Source organism: Gasterosteus aculeatus, chromosome 9, assembly GCF_964276395.1.
Source record: "Gasterosteus aculeatus chromosome 9, fGasAcu3.hap1.1, whole genome shotgun sequence".
Taxonomy (NCBI): domain Eukaryota; kingdom Metazoa; phylum Chordata; class Actinopteri; order Perciformes; family Gasterosteidae; genus Gasterosteus; species Gasterosteus aculeatus.
The window spans coordinates 13,022,312-13,037,666 of record NC_135696.1 but is presented as its reverse complement, the minus strand read 5'-3'; the positions used below and the strand labels follow the sequence as shown (position 1 = coordinate 13,037,666).

General features: G+C 40.4%; 2 protein-coding genes across 3 annotated transcripts; both read left to right on the top strand.

The window, feature by feature from the left end:
- The first annotated feature begins 2,437 nt into the window (after nucleotides 1-2,437).
- On the top strand, nucleotides 2,438-4,716 carry LOC144411593 (perforin-1-like). Its single transcript, XM_078108925.1, has 3 exons — nucleotides 2,438-2,526; nucleotides 2,621-3,162; nucleotides 3,328-4,716. Exons 2-3 carry the CDS (start codon nucleotides 2,621-2,623, stop codon nucleotides 4,532-4,534), a joined length of 1,749 nt encoding a protein of 582 aa, XP_077965051.1. The 5' UTR covers nucleotides 2,438-2,526; the 3' UTR covers nucleotides 4,535-4,716.
- Nucleotides 4,717-9,073: 4,357 nt separating this feature from the next.
- On the top strand, nucleotides 9,074-11,890 carry LOC120825817 (perforin-1-like). Of its 2 annotated transcripts, none has more exons than XM_078108924.1 (3): nucleotides 9,074-9,209; nucleotides 9,551-10,092; nucleotides 10,499-11,890. In XM_078108924.1, the coding sequence occupies exons 1-3, from the start codon at nucleotides 9,102-9,104 to the stop codon at nucleotides 11,703-11,705; spliced, it is 1,857 nt and encodes a 618-aa protein (XP_077965050.1). In that variant the 5' UTR covers nucleotides 9,074-9,101; the 3' UTR covers nucleotides 11,706-11,890. The 2 variants fall into 2 exon arrangements, with proteins under 2 accessions (XP_077965050.1, XP_077965049.1); XM_078108923.1 differs by having other exon boundaries at nucleotides 9,180-9,287.
- The last annotated feature ends 3,465 nt before the right edge of the window (nucleotides 11,891-15,355 follow it).

Sequence of the window (15,355 nt, the reverse complement as noted above, 5' to 3'; positions counted from 1 at the left end):
ACAGACTTGTTAAGAAGGCCGGCTCCATCATTGGCTGCAAACAGGACAGCTTGGAAAAGGTGTTGGAGGGGAGGTCACTGAAGAAACTGTTATCCATATTGGATAATCCTGACCAACCCCTCCACCACCTGCTACAGGGACAGCGGAGCACGTTCTCCAACAGACTCCTTCAGCTCAAGGAGCTCCTTCAGCTTCAAGGGCCGATACAGGAGATCATTCCTGCCCAGTGCAATAACACTCTAGAATAAATCATCCCTGGCTAAATAATGACAATAACAACCCTGTACTGCTGTGATGTTGCTGCTCTTTCCTCTTCCTCTTCTCCTTTTACAAATTATTATTATTTTCTCTTTTAGAAGGTTATTCTTTTGTTTCAGTTTTAGTTTATTTAATTTAATTTAATATTTCTATCTTATTATATTGTATATAATGTGTATCTTTTTATTATATTTTCTTCCCTATACATGCTGTTGTGATACCAAAATTTCCCCCTTGAGAGATCAATAAAGTATCTATCTATCTATCTATCTATCTGTGTGCCCATGAAGCTCACCGGGGAGGACAGATGGGGGGGACTCAAGGCATTAGAGGTGCTTGGGAAATGAGGTGGGTGGAGGACACACATGAAGGCTGAGACCTGTTGAAAAGAGTCCAGAGTTTTATTGTTATGTGTGGGGGAGTTAACATACCGCTGAAAACTTGGCAGGCTTTATCTAGTGCTCTCCATCCGACAGCACTGTTGCTATTTGTTGCACCTTTTAGCACTTTTACAACCTTCATGTTAAAAGCCAGGATGAAGAAATAAATATGCTCCCAGTTGCAAGTTTAATTGTTCTACACTCACAATCAGTGGATATAATTACTATTAACAGAAAGAGACTCCCCAAAGAAAAGCTAATCTCATTTAATTTATCCAAATAAGTAATACTTATAAAAAATAATAATGAACATAAATCAATGAATTATTGATTCTTATGTTCCACATGTTATGTTCTTTTGATGTCCCAACTAAGCAAGAGGTCAAATGTCTAATATCTAATACCCCACACAAAATATGTTTAAGTGTACATAGTTTGTAGTTACGAGTTAAACCTGCAAAGATAGTATCATTCTTTACACTAACTTGGTGGACTTCTCTGAATAGCTGCCACTAGGTTCCACTTTATTCAGATTTCAAGATACTTTTCCCCACAGCTTCCACATTTTATTGACAATGATAAATGTGTCAGATAAACAAAACTGAACTAACACCAAATGTGTGACATTGTGGTTTGTAAGTTGTAGGGGAACAGGACACACATTTCCTCTGTGATGATAAAACATTAAAGAAGATAGAATTGTGTTTAGCTACCAAATGTATCATCTTTTGATGCTTTTTCTAACCGCGGTTGATGATTGTGCCGATTCATTCAAAATATAGATTTTTGTATTTGTGTAGTTTCTTAGTGTTTTAAAGTGTGATTCATCTTCAAGCTTGCTTGTATGCGTGTCTGGGGATGTCTCCAGTATTTTAACGGCATGTTCAAGAGGTTAACCATTTTCATCTAATATCGGGTATATATCTATTGGGATAAAATTGTTATGACCAGGTGAATGAACGTGGACCAAAGCGCAGCACACAGGAGTCACGGTTGAGGGTAAATGATATATTCACGCAAAAAGGTGCACAGGACAGGGTTGAGTCTGGTGGGGGGTAATGACATCAGAGAGCAAGCAGGCGGGGGGTCGGGACTCCAGAACACTAGGGCAAGAAACAGAACAAGGCGAGCGTGCAGGGGCGTAGGGTTTAACTGGGTTTTGGATGTAGACTGGACCTGATCTGTTCAGTGCACGGTACGCAAATACCAATGTATCTACAGTAGCTACAGAAAAGAGCTGCTGCATGCTCTCCTGCAGAAATCTACTCTAATGGCACGGAGGATAAATTTAAAAGAACGTTTTTTTCCTCTTTCTGGTTTTAAGCAAATAGATAAACTATTAAAACAAACATGGAGCATACAGCCCTCAATTGAAGTCACAATGAACATGACGATGGCTAACGTTAAATAAAGGCCAACACCACAAATGAGAACACGCAGTTACTTTGACCAGGTGTCTGCCAACTGGTGGAATTTTCCATGTTGTACCACAGTCCTTCAATAAAAAAGTACATTTTGCTGTACTACTTCAAATGGTTCAAATTGTGTTTTTTTCTTAGTTTAATCATTCTATATCAATGAGCAGTCTATGTGTCTTGAACTTAGATTTGTATGTGTATACTGTTTTTCATTACAGGTCAATAGAAGGAGCCCTAAAGTGCATTAAAGATCAGATGAGAAGCAAATGTATCAAAAGCAGAACAAACAACACTTGCAACCTCCCACAGTCCAAAAAAAACACATATGGAAACACATGCAGATGGTTAAAAAAGAAGACGATATGTGTCAATCACATGCGCAGGTAATCGACGCTCCACCTCCACATCGACACTATAACTGGGGTCAGATATCGTAGGTCATAGAACAGAGCTTGCTGTCAACAGTCCCGGTGAGACCCCAGAATTTTGATTTGAGTTATCTAGCACACTGAAATCAACATTGATCAACTTATTCTGTGTTATTCTGATTTTTCCTCCACACAGATGGCGAGGCTGTGGCATGTCATGCTCCTCAGCTGGGCGTGGAGCCCTCTGTGTCTGTCAGTCAGTGTGCCCTTCATTGGTACTCCGCAGCAGTGTGAGAAGGCTCGCTTTGTCCCGGGTTACAACCTGGGAGGAGAAGGCTTCGACATCGTCAAAATGGAGTGGAAAGGCGCCTATGTCATCGACACGGAAACATGGAATCTCGGCAACGGCACTTGCAGAATGTATAACAACAACTTCATGAACGGAGCGAGTCAGAAGGTCCCAGCCGCCGTGCTGGACTGGAGAGTCCTCCCGAAGTGCAGTTTGAAGGTCTCCAGTCTGGTCTACAATTCGGCTGAAACTCTAGTCAATGACTCCACCTCAGCTGTGTCCAACGATTGGAAGATCGGCCTCAAATTTCCTGTAGACCCTTCTCTTACTGTTACTCTCGGCGTCGGATTCGGAGGTTCCCACTCCAAAGAGTCCACCTTTGCCATGCAAAAGTCAAAAGAAGACCGCTACACCTTTGTTCGCCATTCCGTCGACTGTACCTTGTATAAGTAAGTACATGAACAGATTTTTGTCTTTTTGGCCTCAAGTATGCATGTATTGACAATGCCAATGCCAATTGACAGAAATTGTTTGTTTCATAGTGTCCTGGATAGACAGTAATTTTGCGAACAACGTTATCAGTTGCTGATTATTTTACTTCCTGTGCTCCACAGCTACAGAATGACATCAAGTCCTCCACTGAGTCAAGACTTCAAATCTGCTGTGAACTCCCTCCCACCGTATTCGCATAACGCAATATCAAACTATCGCAGTCTGATTGACACATATGGTACACATTTCATAACACAAGTGTCTCTAGGTGGGCAAATAAAAGCAATCACTTCTGTCAAGACCTGTCAGGCAAGCATGCAGGGACTGTCGTCCACAGAGGTCGCTAACTGTTTGTTCGTTGAGGCTTCTGTTGGCTTTGGAAACATAGCCAGCATCGATGCAAGGTACCAACACTGTAAGTCAAAGAAGCAGAAGTTGGGCTTCGGTCAAAGTTTCAGCGGCACATTTCACGAGCGCAGTGCAGACGTCATCGGTGGAGACATTAGGGGGGACATTCTCTTTAATGGTCTATTTAGCCCCTCTGTCTATAGAGAATGGCAACAATCACTGCAGACCTTACCTGATGTGGTGAAATACAGCATAGACCCCCTGCACACCTTACTGCCAATTGATCATTCTGCCAGAGCTGGACTGAAACAGGAGGTGGAGAAGTACATCGTGGATAACGCAGTGTTAAAACAATGCTCAGGATCCTGTCAGATTGGTCACAGATCCAGCAAAAGGGATCCTTGTGCATGTGTTTGCGACAGTAATTCAAATATCCAGCATAACTGCTGTCCTGCTGGGAAAGGTTTGGCAACATTGAAGGTCTTCAAGCTCTATGCAGATGGGCTGTATGGTGATAAGTGGACTCAGACAGATGGTTCAGTGGAAGTGAGATATGGAGATCAGACTAAACGCACCGCCATCATTAGTAACAATGACTATCCTAGATGGACCGAGACTTTTCAGTTTGCAAGCATTCACATCAACATGAAAAACAAACTTCAGTTCACTGTTTATGATGAGGACTCCTACTGGAATAGTGATCTTTTAGGCGAGTGCTCATTTGGTTTGCGCAAGGGGAAACATAGGGACTCTTGCATGTTTGATTACGGCACCTTCTTCTTTTCGTACGAAGTTGAGTGTGCACCAAGTCTCAGCGGTGACGAATGTCAGGACTACATACCGTCCCCCATGAGTTCCTCTCTGGCCAAGGTCTTCCACACCAGAAACGGGGTCCTTCTCGGGACGGGGAAGTACGCCAAGCCAGTCGGTCCATCAGGTTCAGCAGCTGACATTGAGAGTGGTGAGAGGGCCACTCTCTGATTTGATTATGATCCTGAAAGTAGTTAATAGTATCTTTCACTCTGTTGCTCTATCTTTGTTTGCATTTGCAAAACGTACATTTAATCAAAAAATGCATGTGCAGATTGTGTTTTACAATCCACAATTTCTTCTGCTTCTTTCTTTTTAATGACAAATTATACTAATAAAGCATCAACAAAGACAAACCCCAGTGTCCATTTTATTCTCATCTTTAATGTTGATTTTGTGGTTTGCAACGTTGAAATGCATACTTATAAATACAGAAGCTACGACGGAGTCCAAACGTTTCCGCTTCTCACAAATAAATAAACATACATATAAAACTTTGCCGTAATCACTGATATATGTTACTCCAACGTTCATGACAGTTTTGTAGTGTGAATGATGAACGGACATGTCCATGTTTTTGTCATGTCAGCTGTTTTAATTAAATATGGTTTTTAATAAATCAAATCAAATGAAAATTCATTGGTGCTTTTCTCAAGTCACGTCCATTTTTGCTTGTTTCATGGACTCATTTATTAGGCTATAGGCTACATATGCATGTGCAGTGTGCAACTACGCTGCAAGAAAATCCATATAGATCAATATATGTGTGTTTGTTTTCATGTTTGCATCTGTATCGTCTTCTTTGTGTGTGTGTGTGTGTGTGTGTGTGTGTGTGTGTGTGTGTGTGTACAGCACAAAGAGTCCTATGAAGATCACAACCAATCATTTTGCTGTGTGTATCGGCACACCTGCGCTCTGTGTTAAAAATAGACGGAGGATACATCAATTCCCTCGTGTCACTCAGCTCTAGTTCAGAAACGTGTGTTTAGACAGAAGGTAGAAGACATACTGCTCAAGGAGAGACCATCACTGATAAACACTGGCTTATACATGTTTTGATGTCACCTCATCAGTTTATGGACTCAAGACTCATTTTATATAAATAATCCACCATAAAACAGATTCCTTATGATAATGTTACTTACTGCTTCATTATTTTCATTTACCAACATAGATTGTATAATTATTTCAAAGAGAAACACAGAAGGTTTCCGTTGTTTTTTATAAGATTGAAGATTTGCTTTGAAGTTCAGCCTTGTCCCATTTCTAGTCATTTCTTCATGGAACTAGTGCCCCTCTGTGGTAACAATATAGATTTCAGATTATCAGAGTGGAGATGGGAGGCTGCCTGTAGTGCTGGATGAGCAGCAGCAGAGGGTGAACTTCTTCATCTTAACAAGGAAACCAAGTCTGTACTAACTGGACCTCTATCAGAAAACAATGTGACAACCCTCCAATCCTCACAATAATCCTCATCATTAAGCAGGTGCATATGGATACTTAGTGTGTAGTTGTACGTTATATAAAGTGATGGAAAGTCAGTGAATACATCAACTCAAGTGCCTAAGAACTGTTCTGAGGGACTGTTTTTGTGCTTAATTTCCTGTATATGCTATTTACTCATACCACGACTCCCCTACAGTGCAGAGGGGAATATTATAACCTCTACACTATCATCAAGTATACGTTACAGATGAAGATTATTAATACAATCTGTAATCAAGTCATTTATTATGATGTGTCGTTAGGTTACATAACATTATTAGTGGGGAGAATATCACAAGTCAGCTGTACAAAAACAAATGACATTTAGCTCCACCTTTGTCAGAGCTAAAATCAAATATATTTACAAATTAATGCATCCATTATAGAGAAAAAAATGCAGGAATTCTCTTTTTTTCAGGCTGCTGTCGTTTTGTTGTCATTGCTGAGATGTTCGAGGTGTAATAAAAAGTTTTTTACAATCAGTTGTGGGTGTTGAGTGCTACTTGAACCCACCTAAAATTCCATTTACCGACTGTGCTTCCTCATTGCAGTTACATTACTGCAACCCCACGAGAAAAGGTGTCAAATAGGGGGGAGAGGCAGGCAAGGTTTGACCTTTTAGTTCCTGTGGTATTGAAGGGCTGCTAGCGTTCTGTGGGAATTGTCTTCTAAGTAAGGTTATACGTCTTTGATTATTCCTACATAAAGCAGTCCACAAACTTTGTTAAACAATAGTTTGTGATGATTTCACACATCAGCCATTGTATAGTTTGAGATTCCTTTATGTGTTTTCGGGTGTGATGCATCTGCAAACTTGCAGCCCTGACAGAGAGCACGGAGTCGTTGAGTGACACAGGAAGTGTTGTATTCTTCTCTCGAGATGACTGTGACTGTTTAAAGTTACAACTTCGATTTTTACGCTCCTTGCTAAATGCACTATTCAGTTACATTTATTCAACCACCACATATCTAAAGTAGAACTGTCAACAGATTAAAACCAATGAAGTAATTCATTTCACATTTTGAAATTCATTAACAATTTAAAGTTAGTTTTTCTAAAAAAGACAGTTGGATTTTGTTTTGTATCTAAAATGTCACTCGCCTATACAAAAAATGAGAATAGATTAAGATGTATAGCACCCTTTAAAAACAAGTTACAAAGAGCTTTAAAATAAAATCAGTATGTAAAGAGCCAAAAAACACAAACAACTATTAAAATCACAAGAAATCTAACAAAAGCCGAACAAAAATTAGCAGTAACTCTCTGCAGACTGTGTGCCGCCATGAATGTGAAATAGCACTAATGTTCCACACACAATCATGACTGATGGTGCTCTTTTCTTTTGATGTCCCAAATAAGCAAGAGATTGAAGGTCCAATGCCCCACACACAATATATTCAAGTGTACATAGTTTGTAGTTACGAGTTCAACCTGCAAAAATAGTATGATTCTTTACACTAATTTATTGGACTTCTCTGAATAGCTGCCACTATGGTGCTACTTTTATTGGTATAAAATCCCCCATATAGGACAAAGCTACTTTTACCGCAGCTTACACATTTGATTAATTCACTCACTAAAGACTGTGATAAATGTGTCTGACGAACACAACTGAACTAACACCAAAGGTGAGACATTGTGGTTCGAAGTTCTATTGAAACATGATACACGTTTCCTCTGTGATGGTGAAACATTAAATGACCATTATTAAGATACACACAATTCTATCTAACAAATTTATCATCTTTTGATGCTTTTAACGGTAACGGTTCATGATTGCATATACCATTTTAGGCAAAATATAGATTTAAGGATTTGTCTATTTATAGTGTTTTAAAGTGGGATTCATCTTCAAGCTTGCAGCCCCAACTCTGCATTAGAACATGTTGTTTTGTGAAGTTTGTGTGCGTGTCTGGGGATGTCCCCAGTATTTTAACAACATGTTCAAGTGTTTAAGCGTTACCATCTATGGTATTAGACCGGAAATCCCACAAATGATCGTTTTCAGGCAATGCGAGCTTTCGCAACTGGACAATTAAGGTGGACGTCTTGAGCGATGTGAATGAATGATTGAGATGGTTTTAATGAAATAGACAAACTATTAAAACAAACATCGACCACACAGCCCTCAATTGAAGTCACAATAACCATGTCGATGGTTATCGTTAACTTAAGGCCAACACCACAAATGAGAATTGTCACGACCCGGCTCATGGGCCATGACAGAAATGGAGAGACACATGGTTGCAGATGGCATGTGTACTTTATTATCAACAAATATCAACAAAGGCCCTGCTTAAAACCAAAGGGCCGTCACAGAATAAACAGAAGCAGTGTTACTTTGACAGTGTCTGCCAATTGTTGGAATTTAGCTGGTGGCTTTTTTAACACATTTAAAATAATGTAAATGGAGGAGCATTATATTTTGCACAACTTTTTGCTACCGTACACAGTGCATCTTTTTCATCCAGCAGCTTATACTTTAACAAGAAAGGGTGGAGTTACATTTGGTAATACCGTATCCCACATTCCACCAATAAAAAGCAGTTTGCTCTACTACTTCAAACGGTGTCGTGTTTTAGTTGAATCATTTGATATCAATGAGCAGTCTCTGTGGCTTAATTTGTATGAGTATTGTTTTTCATTCAAACAACAAATTAGAGCGCTTACTGGTACTGGTGCACAATGGAACCCAAAAGCACGACTCAGACAACGATTAGTTCAGGCAAGGTCAGAACCGTGAGATCGGTCAGCAGGCGAACAAAACCAGAGGTGCAGGCGGGGAATCCGTAGACGAGAACACGCAGTCGAAACCAGGATGGCAATAAGGCAGGCAATTACTGTAAATCCGAGGAGGAGCACACAGGGAACTGGTGGTCGAAAGACAGGCAAGGTCAGAACAGAAGTATATCAGGCTAACTGAGAAAATGCTGGAAAACACACAAGACAATCTATCAGAAAACAACAGAATGTGACATGCTTAAATGATAAGTGGAGGAGGGCAAGAAGAACCAGGGGAGGGTAATGAGCTGTTGGGGGGATGTGGGAGGATCTGAAATGAGAGTAGAGTTAGAACACATGCAGGTAAGATAAAAATAAACTATGATGTGGTCAAATGTTTGACACAAATGTATCAAAGTAGGACAAACAACACTTGAAAAGGTGCGTTGTCACCCAATCTTTCACAACCACCCACAGGCCAAAAAACATTGCTCAACCGCAAACACATGCAGATGGTTAAAAAGAGAAGATATGTGTAAATCCCATGCGCAGGTAATCAACACTCCGCCTCCACGTCGACAGTATAAATGGGTTCAGATATTGTGGGTCATAGAACAGAGCTTGCTGTCAACAGTCCCGGTGAGACCCCTAAGTTTAGATTTTACATTTTTACACTGGTTACATTTGTACACTTTTACATTGCTGTCAACAGTCCCGGTGAGACCCCTAAGTTTAGATTTTACATTACATTACATTACAGGTCATTTAGCTGACGCTTTTATCCAAAGCGACTTACATTACATTTTAACCCATGGCATTTTACATTTTTGCCTGGGGAGCAATTAGGGGTTAGGTGTCTTTTCTCAGGGACACTTCAACATGGGACATGGGGCAGCCGGGACTTGATTTGAGTTATCTAGCACACTGAAATCAACATTGATCAACTTATTCTGTGTTATTCTGATTTTTCCTCCACACAGATGGCGAGGCTGTGGCATGTCATGCTCCTCAGCTGGGCGTGGAGCCCTCTGTGTCTGTCAGTCAGTGTGCCCTTCATTGGTACTCCGCAGCAGTGTGAGAAGGCTCGCTTTGTCCCGGGTTACAACCTGGGAGGAGAAGGCTTCGACATCGTCAAAATGGAGCGGAAAGGCGCCTATGTCATCGACACGGAAACATGGAATCTCGGCAACGGCACTTGCAGAATGTATAACAACAACTTCATGAACGGAGCGAGTCAGAAGGTCCCAGCCGCCGTGCTGGACTGGAGAGTCCTCCCGAAGTGCAGTTTGAAGGTCTCCAGTCTGGTCTACAATTCGGCTGAAACTCTAGTCAATGACTCCACCTCAGCTGTGTCCAACGATTGGAAGATCGGCCTCAAATTTCCTGTAGACCCTTCTCTTACTGTTACTCTCGGCGTCGGATTCGGAGGTTCCCACTCCAAAGAGTCCACCTTTGCCATGCAAAAGTCAAAAGAAGACCGCTACACCTTTGTTCGCCATTCCGTCGACTGTACCTTGTATAAGTAAGTACATGGACAGATTTTTGTCTTTTTGGCCTCAAGTATGCATTTATTTGGTCATTTGACAGAAATTGTTTGTTTCATAGTGTCCTGGATAGACAACAATTTTGCAAACAACAATATCAGTTAATAAAATGGTGCAACCTTAGCGCATGGAGTAGATAGGGTGCGCCGGGTACCGCAGGGTTGGCGATTCGAACCCTGGCTGCTTCATGTCCCATGTCGAAGTGTCCCTGACCAAGACATCCAACCCCTGACTGCTCCCCGGGCAGCACACAGCTCTCACTGTGTGGGATGGGTTAAATGCAATGATGGTCGCTTTGAATAAAAGCATCAGCTAAATGTAATGTTATGTATAATGGGACTTTGATGAACTGTTGCTGATTAATTTACTTCCTGTGCTCCACAGCTACAGAATGACAACAAGTCCTCCACTGAGTCAAGACTTCAAATCTGCTGTGAACTCCCTCCCACCGTATTCGCATAACGCAATATCAAACTATCGCAGTCTGATTGACACATATGGTACACATTTCATAACACAAGTGTCTCTAGGTGGGCAAATAAAAGCAATCACTTCTGTCAAGACCTGTCAGGCAAGCATGCAAGGACTGTCGTCCACAGAGGTCGCTAACTGTTTGTTCGTTGAGGCTTCTGTTGGCTTTGGAAACATAGCCAGCATCGATGCAAGGTACCAACACTGTAAGTCAAAGAAGAAGAAGTTGGGCTTCGGTCAAAGTTTCAGCGGCACATTTCACGAGCGCAGTGCAGACGTCATCGGTGGAGACATTAGGGGGGACATTCTCTTTAATGGTCTATCTAGCCCCTCTGTCTATAGAGAAGGGCAACAATCACTGCAGACCTTACCTGATGTGGTGAAATACAGCATAGACCCCCTGCACACCTTACTGCCAATTGATCATTCTGCCAGAGCTGGACTGAAACAGGAGGTGGAGAAGTACATCGTGGATAACGCAGTGTTAAAACAATGCTCAGGATCCTGTCAGATTGGTCACAGATCCAGCAAAAGGGATCCTTGTGCATGTGTTTGCGACAGTAATTCAAATATCAAGCATAACTGCTGTCCTGCTGGGAAAGGTTTGGCAACATTGAAGGTCTTCAAGCTCTATGCAGATGGGCTGTGTGGTGATAAGTGGACTCAGACAGATGGTTCAGTGGAAGTGAGATATGGAGATCAGACTAAACGCACCGCCATCATTAGTAACAATGACTATCCTAGATGGACCGAGACTTTTCAGTTTGCAAGCATTCACATCAACATGAAAAACAAACTTCAGTTCACTGTTTATGATGAGGACTCCTACTGGAATAGTGATCTTTTAGGCAAGTGCTCATTTGGTTTGCATAAGGGGAAACATAGGGACTCTTGCATGTTTGATTACGGCACCTTCTTCTTTTCGTACGAAGTTGAGTGTGCACCAAGTCTCAGCGGTGACGAATGTCAGGACTACATACCGTCCCCCATGAGTTCCTCTCTGGCCAAGGTCTTCCACACCAGAAACGGGGTCCTTCTCGGGACGGGGAAGTACGCCAAGCCAGTCGGTCCATCAGGTTCAGCAGCTGACATTGAGAGTGGTGAGAGGGCCACTCTCTGATTTGATTATGATCCTGAAAGTAGTTAGTAGTATCTTTCACTCTGTTGCTCTATCTTTGTTTGCATTTGCAAAACGTACATTTAATCAAAAAATGCATGTGCAGATTGTGTTTTACAATCCACAATTTCTTCTGCTTCTTTCTTTTTAATGACAAATTATATTAATAAAGCATCAACAAAGACAAACCCCAGTGTCCATTTTATTCTCATCTTTAATGTTGATTTTGTGGTTTACATGTAACATTGAAATGCATACTTATAAATACAGAAGCTACGACGGAGTCCAAACGTTTCCGCTTCTCACAAATAAATAAACATACATATAAAACTTTGCCGTAATCACTGATATATGTTACTCCAACGTTCATGACAGTTTTGTAGTGTGAATGATGAACGGACATGTCCATGTTTTTGTCATGTCAACTGTTTTAATTAAATATGGTTTTTAATAAATCAAATCAAATGAAAATTCATTAGTGCTTTTCTCAAGTCACGTCCATTTTTGCTTGTTTCATGGACTCATTTATTAGGCTATAGGCTACATATGCATGTGCAGTGTGCAACTACGCTGCAAGAAAATCCATATAGATCAATATATGTGTGTTTGTTTTCATGTTTGCATCTGTATCGTCTTCTTTGTGTGTGTGTGTGTGTGTGTGTGTGTGTGTGTGTGTGTGTGTGTGTGTGTACACAAGCACAAAGAGTCCTATGAAGATCACAACCAATCATTTTGCTGTGTGTATCGGCACACCTGCGCTCTGTGTTAAAAATAGACGGAGGATACATCAATTCCCTCGTGTCACTCAGCTCTAGTTCAGAAACGTGTGTTTAGACAGAAGGGAGAAGACATACTGCTCAAGGAGAGACCATCACTGATAAACACTGGCTTATACATGTTTTGATGTCACCTCATCAGTTTATGGACTCAAGACTCATTTTATATAAATAATCCACCATAAAACAGATTCCTTATGATAATGTTACTTACTGCTTCATTATTTTCATTTACCAACATAGATTGTATAATTATTTCAAAGAGAAACACAGAAGGTTTCCGTTGTTTTTTATAAGATTGAAGATTTGCTTTGAAGTTCAGCCTTGTCCCATTTCTAGTCATTTCTTCATGGAACTAGTGCCCCTCTGTGGTAACAATATAGATTTCAGATTATCAGAGTGGAGATGGGAGGCTGCCTGTAGTGCTGGATGAGCAGCAGCAGAGGGTGAACTTCTTCATCTTAACAAGGAAACCAAGTCTGTACTAACTGGACCTCTATCAGAAAACAATGTGACAACCCTCCAATCCTCACAATAATCCTCATCATTAAGCAGGTGCATATGGATACTTAGTGTGTAGTTGTACGTTATATAAAGTGATGGAAAGTCAGTGAATACATCAACTCAAGTGCCTAAGAACTGTTCTGAGGGACTGTTTTTGTGCTTAATTTCCTGTATATGCTATTTACTCATACCACGACTCCCCTACAGTGCAGAGGGGAATATTATAACCTCTACACTATCATCAAGTATACGTTACAGATGAAGATTATTAATACAATCTGTAATCAAGTCATTTATTATGATGTGTCGTTAGGTTACATAACATTATTAGTGGGGAGAATATCACAAGTCAGCTGTACAAAAACAAATGACATTTAGCTCCACCTTTGTCAGAGCTAAAATCCAATATATTTACAAATTAATGCATCCATTATAGAGAAAAAAATGCAGGAATTCTCTTTTTTTCAGGCTGCTGTCGTTTTGTTGTCATTGCTGAGATGTTCGAGGTGTAATAAAAAGTTTTTTACAATCAGTTGTGGGTGTTGAGTGCTACTTGAACCCACCTAAAATTCCATTTACCGACTGTGCTTCCTCATTGCAGTTACATTACTGCAACCCCACGAGAAAAGGTGTCAAATAGGGGGGAGAGGCAGGCAAGGTTTGACCTTTTAGTTCCTGTGGTATTGAAGGGCTGCTAGCGTTCTGTGGGAATTGTCTTCTAAGTAAGGTTATACGTCTTTGATTATTCCTACATAAAGCAGTCCACAAACTTTGTTAAACAATAGTTTGTGATGATTTCACACATCAGCCATTGTATAGTTTGAGATTCCTTTATGTGTTTTCGGGTGTGATGCATCTGCAAACTTGCAGCCCTGACAGAGAGCACGGAGTCGTTGAGTGACACAGGAAGTGTTGTATTCTTCTCTCGAGATGACTGTGACTGTTTAAAGTTACAACTTCGATTTTTACGCTCCTTGCTAAATGCACTATTCAGTTACATTTATTCAACCACCACATATCTAAAGTAGAACTGTCAACAGATTAAAACCAATGAAGTAATTCATTTCACATTTTGAAATTCATTAACAATTTAAAGTTAGTTTTTCTAAAAAAGACAGTTGGATTTTGTTTTGTATCTAAAATGTCACTCGCCTATACAAAAAATGAGAATAGATTAAGATGTATAGCACCCTTTAAAAACAAGTTACAAAGAGCTTTAAAATAAAATCAGTATGTAAAGAGCCAAAAAACACAAACAACTATTAAAATCACAAGAAATCTAACAAAAGCCGAACAAAAATTAGCAGTAACTCTCTGCAGACTGTGTGCCGCCATGAATGTGAAATAGCACTAATGTTCCACACACAATCATGACTGATGGTGCTCTTTTCTTTTGATGTCCCAAATAAGCAAGAGATTGAAGGTCCAATGCCCCACACACAATATATTCAAGTGTACATAGTTTGTAGTTACGAGTTCAACCTGCAAAGATAGTATGATTCTTTACACTAATTTATTGGACTTCTCTGAATAGCTGCCACTATGGTGCTACTTTTATTGGTATAAAATCCCCCATATAGGACAAAGCTACTTTTACCGCAGCTTACACATTTGATTAATTCACTCACTAAAGACTGTGATAAATGTGTCTGACGAACACAACTGAACTAACACCAAAGGTGAGACATTGTGGTTCGAAGTTCTATTGAAACATGATACACGTTTCCTCTGTGATGGTGAAACATTAAATGACCATTATTAAGATACACACAATTCTATCTAACAAATTTATCATCTTTTGATGCTTTTAACGGTAACGGTTCATGATTGCATATACCATTTTAGGCAAAATATAGATTTAAGGATTTGTCTATTTATAGTGTTTTAAAGTGGGATTCATCTTCAAGCTTGCAGCCCCAACTCTGCATTAGAACATGTTGTTTTGTGAAGTTTGTGTGCGTGTCTGGGGATGTCCCCAGTATTTTAACAACATGTTCAAGTGTTTAAGCGTTACCATCTATGGTATTAGACCGGAAATCCCACAAATGATCGTTTTCAGGCAATGCGAGCTTTCGCAACTGGACAATTAAGGTGGACGTCTTGAGCGATGTGAATGAATGATTGAGATGGTTTTAATGAAATAGACAAACTATTAAAACAAACATCGACCACACAGCCCTCAATTGAAGTCACAATAACCATGTCGATGGTTATCGTTAACTTAAGGCCAACACCACAAATGAGAATTGTCACGACCCGGCTCATGGGCCATGACAGAAATGGAGAGACACATGGTTGCAGATGGCATGTGTACTTTATTATCAACAAATATCAACAAAGGCCCTGCTTAAAACCAAAGGGCCGTCACAGAAT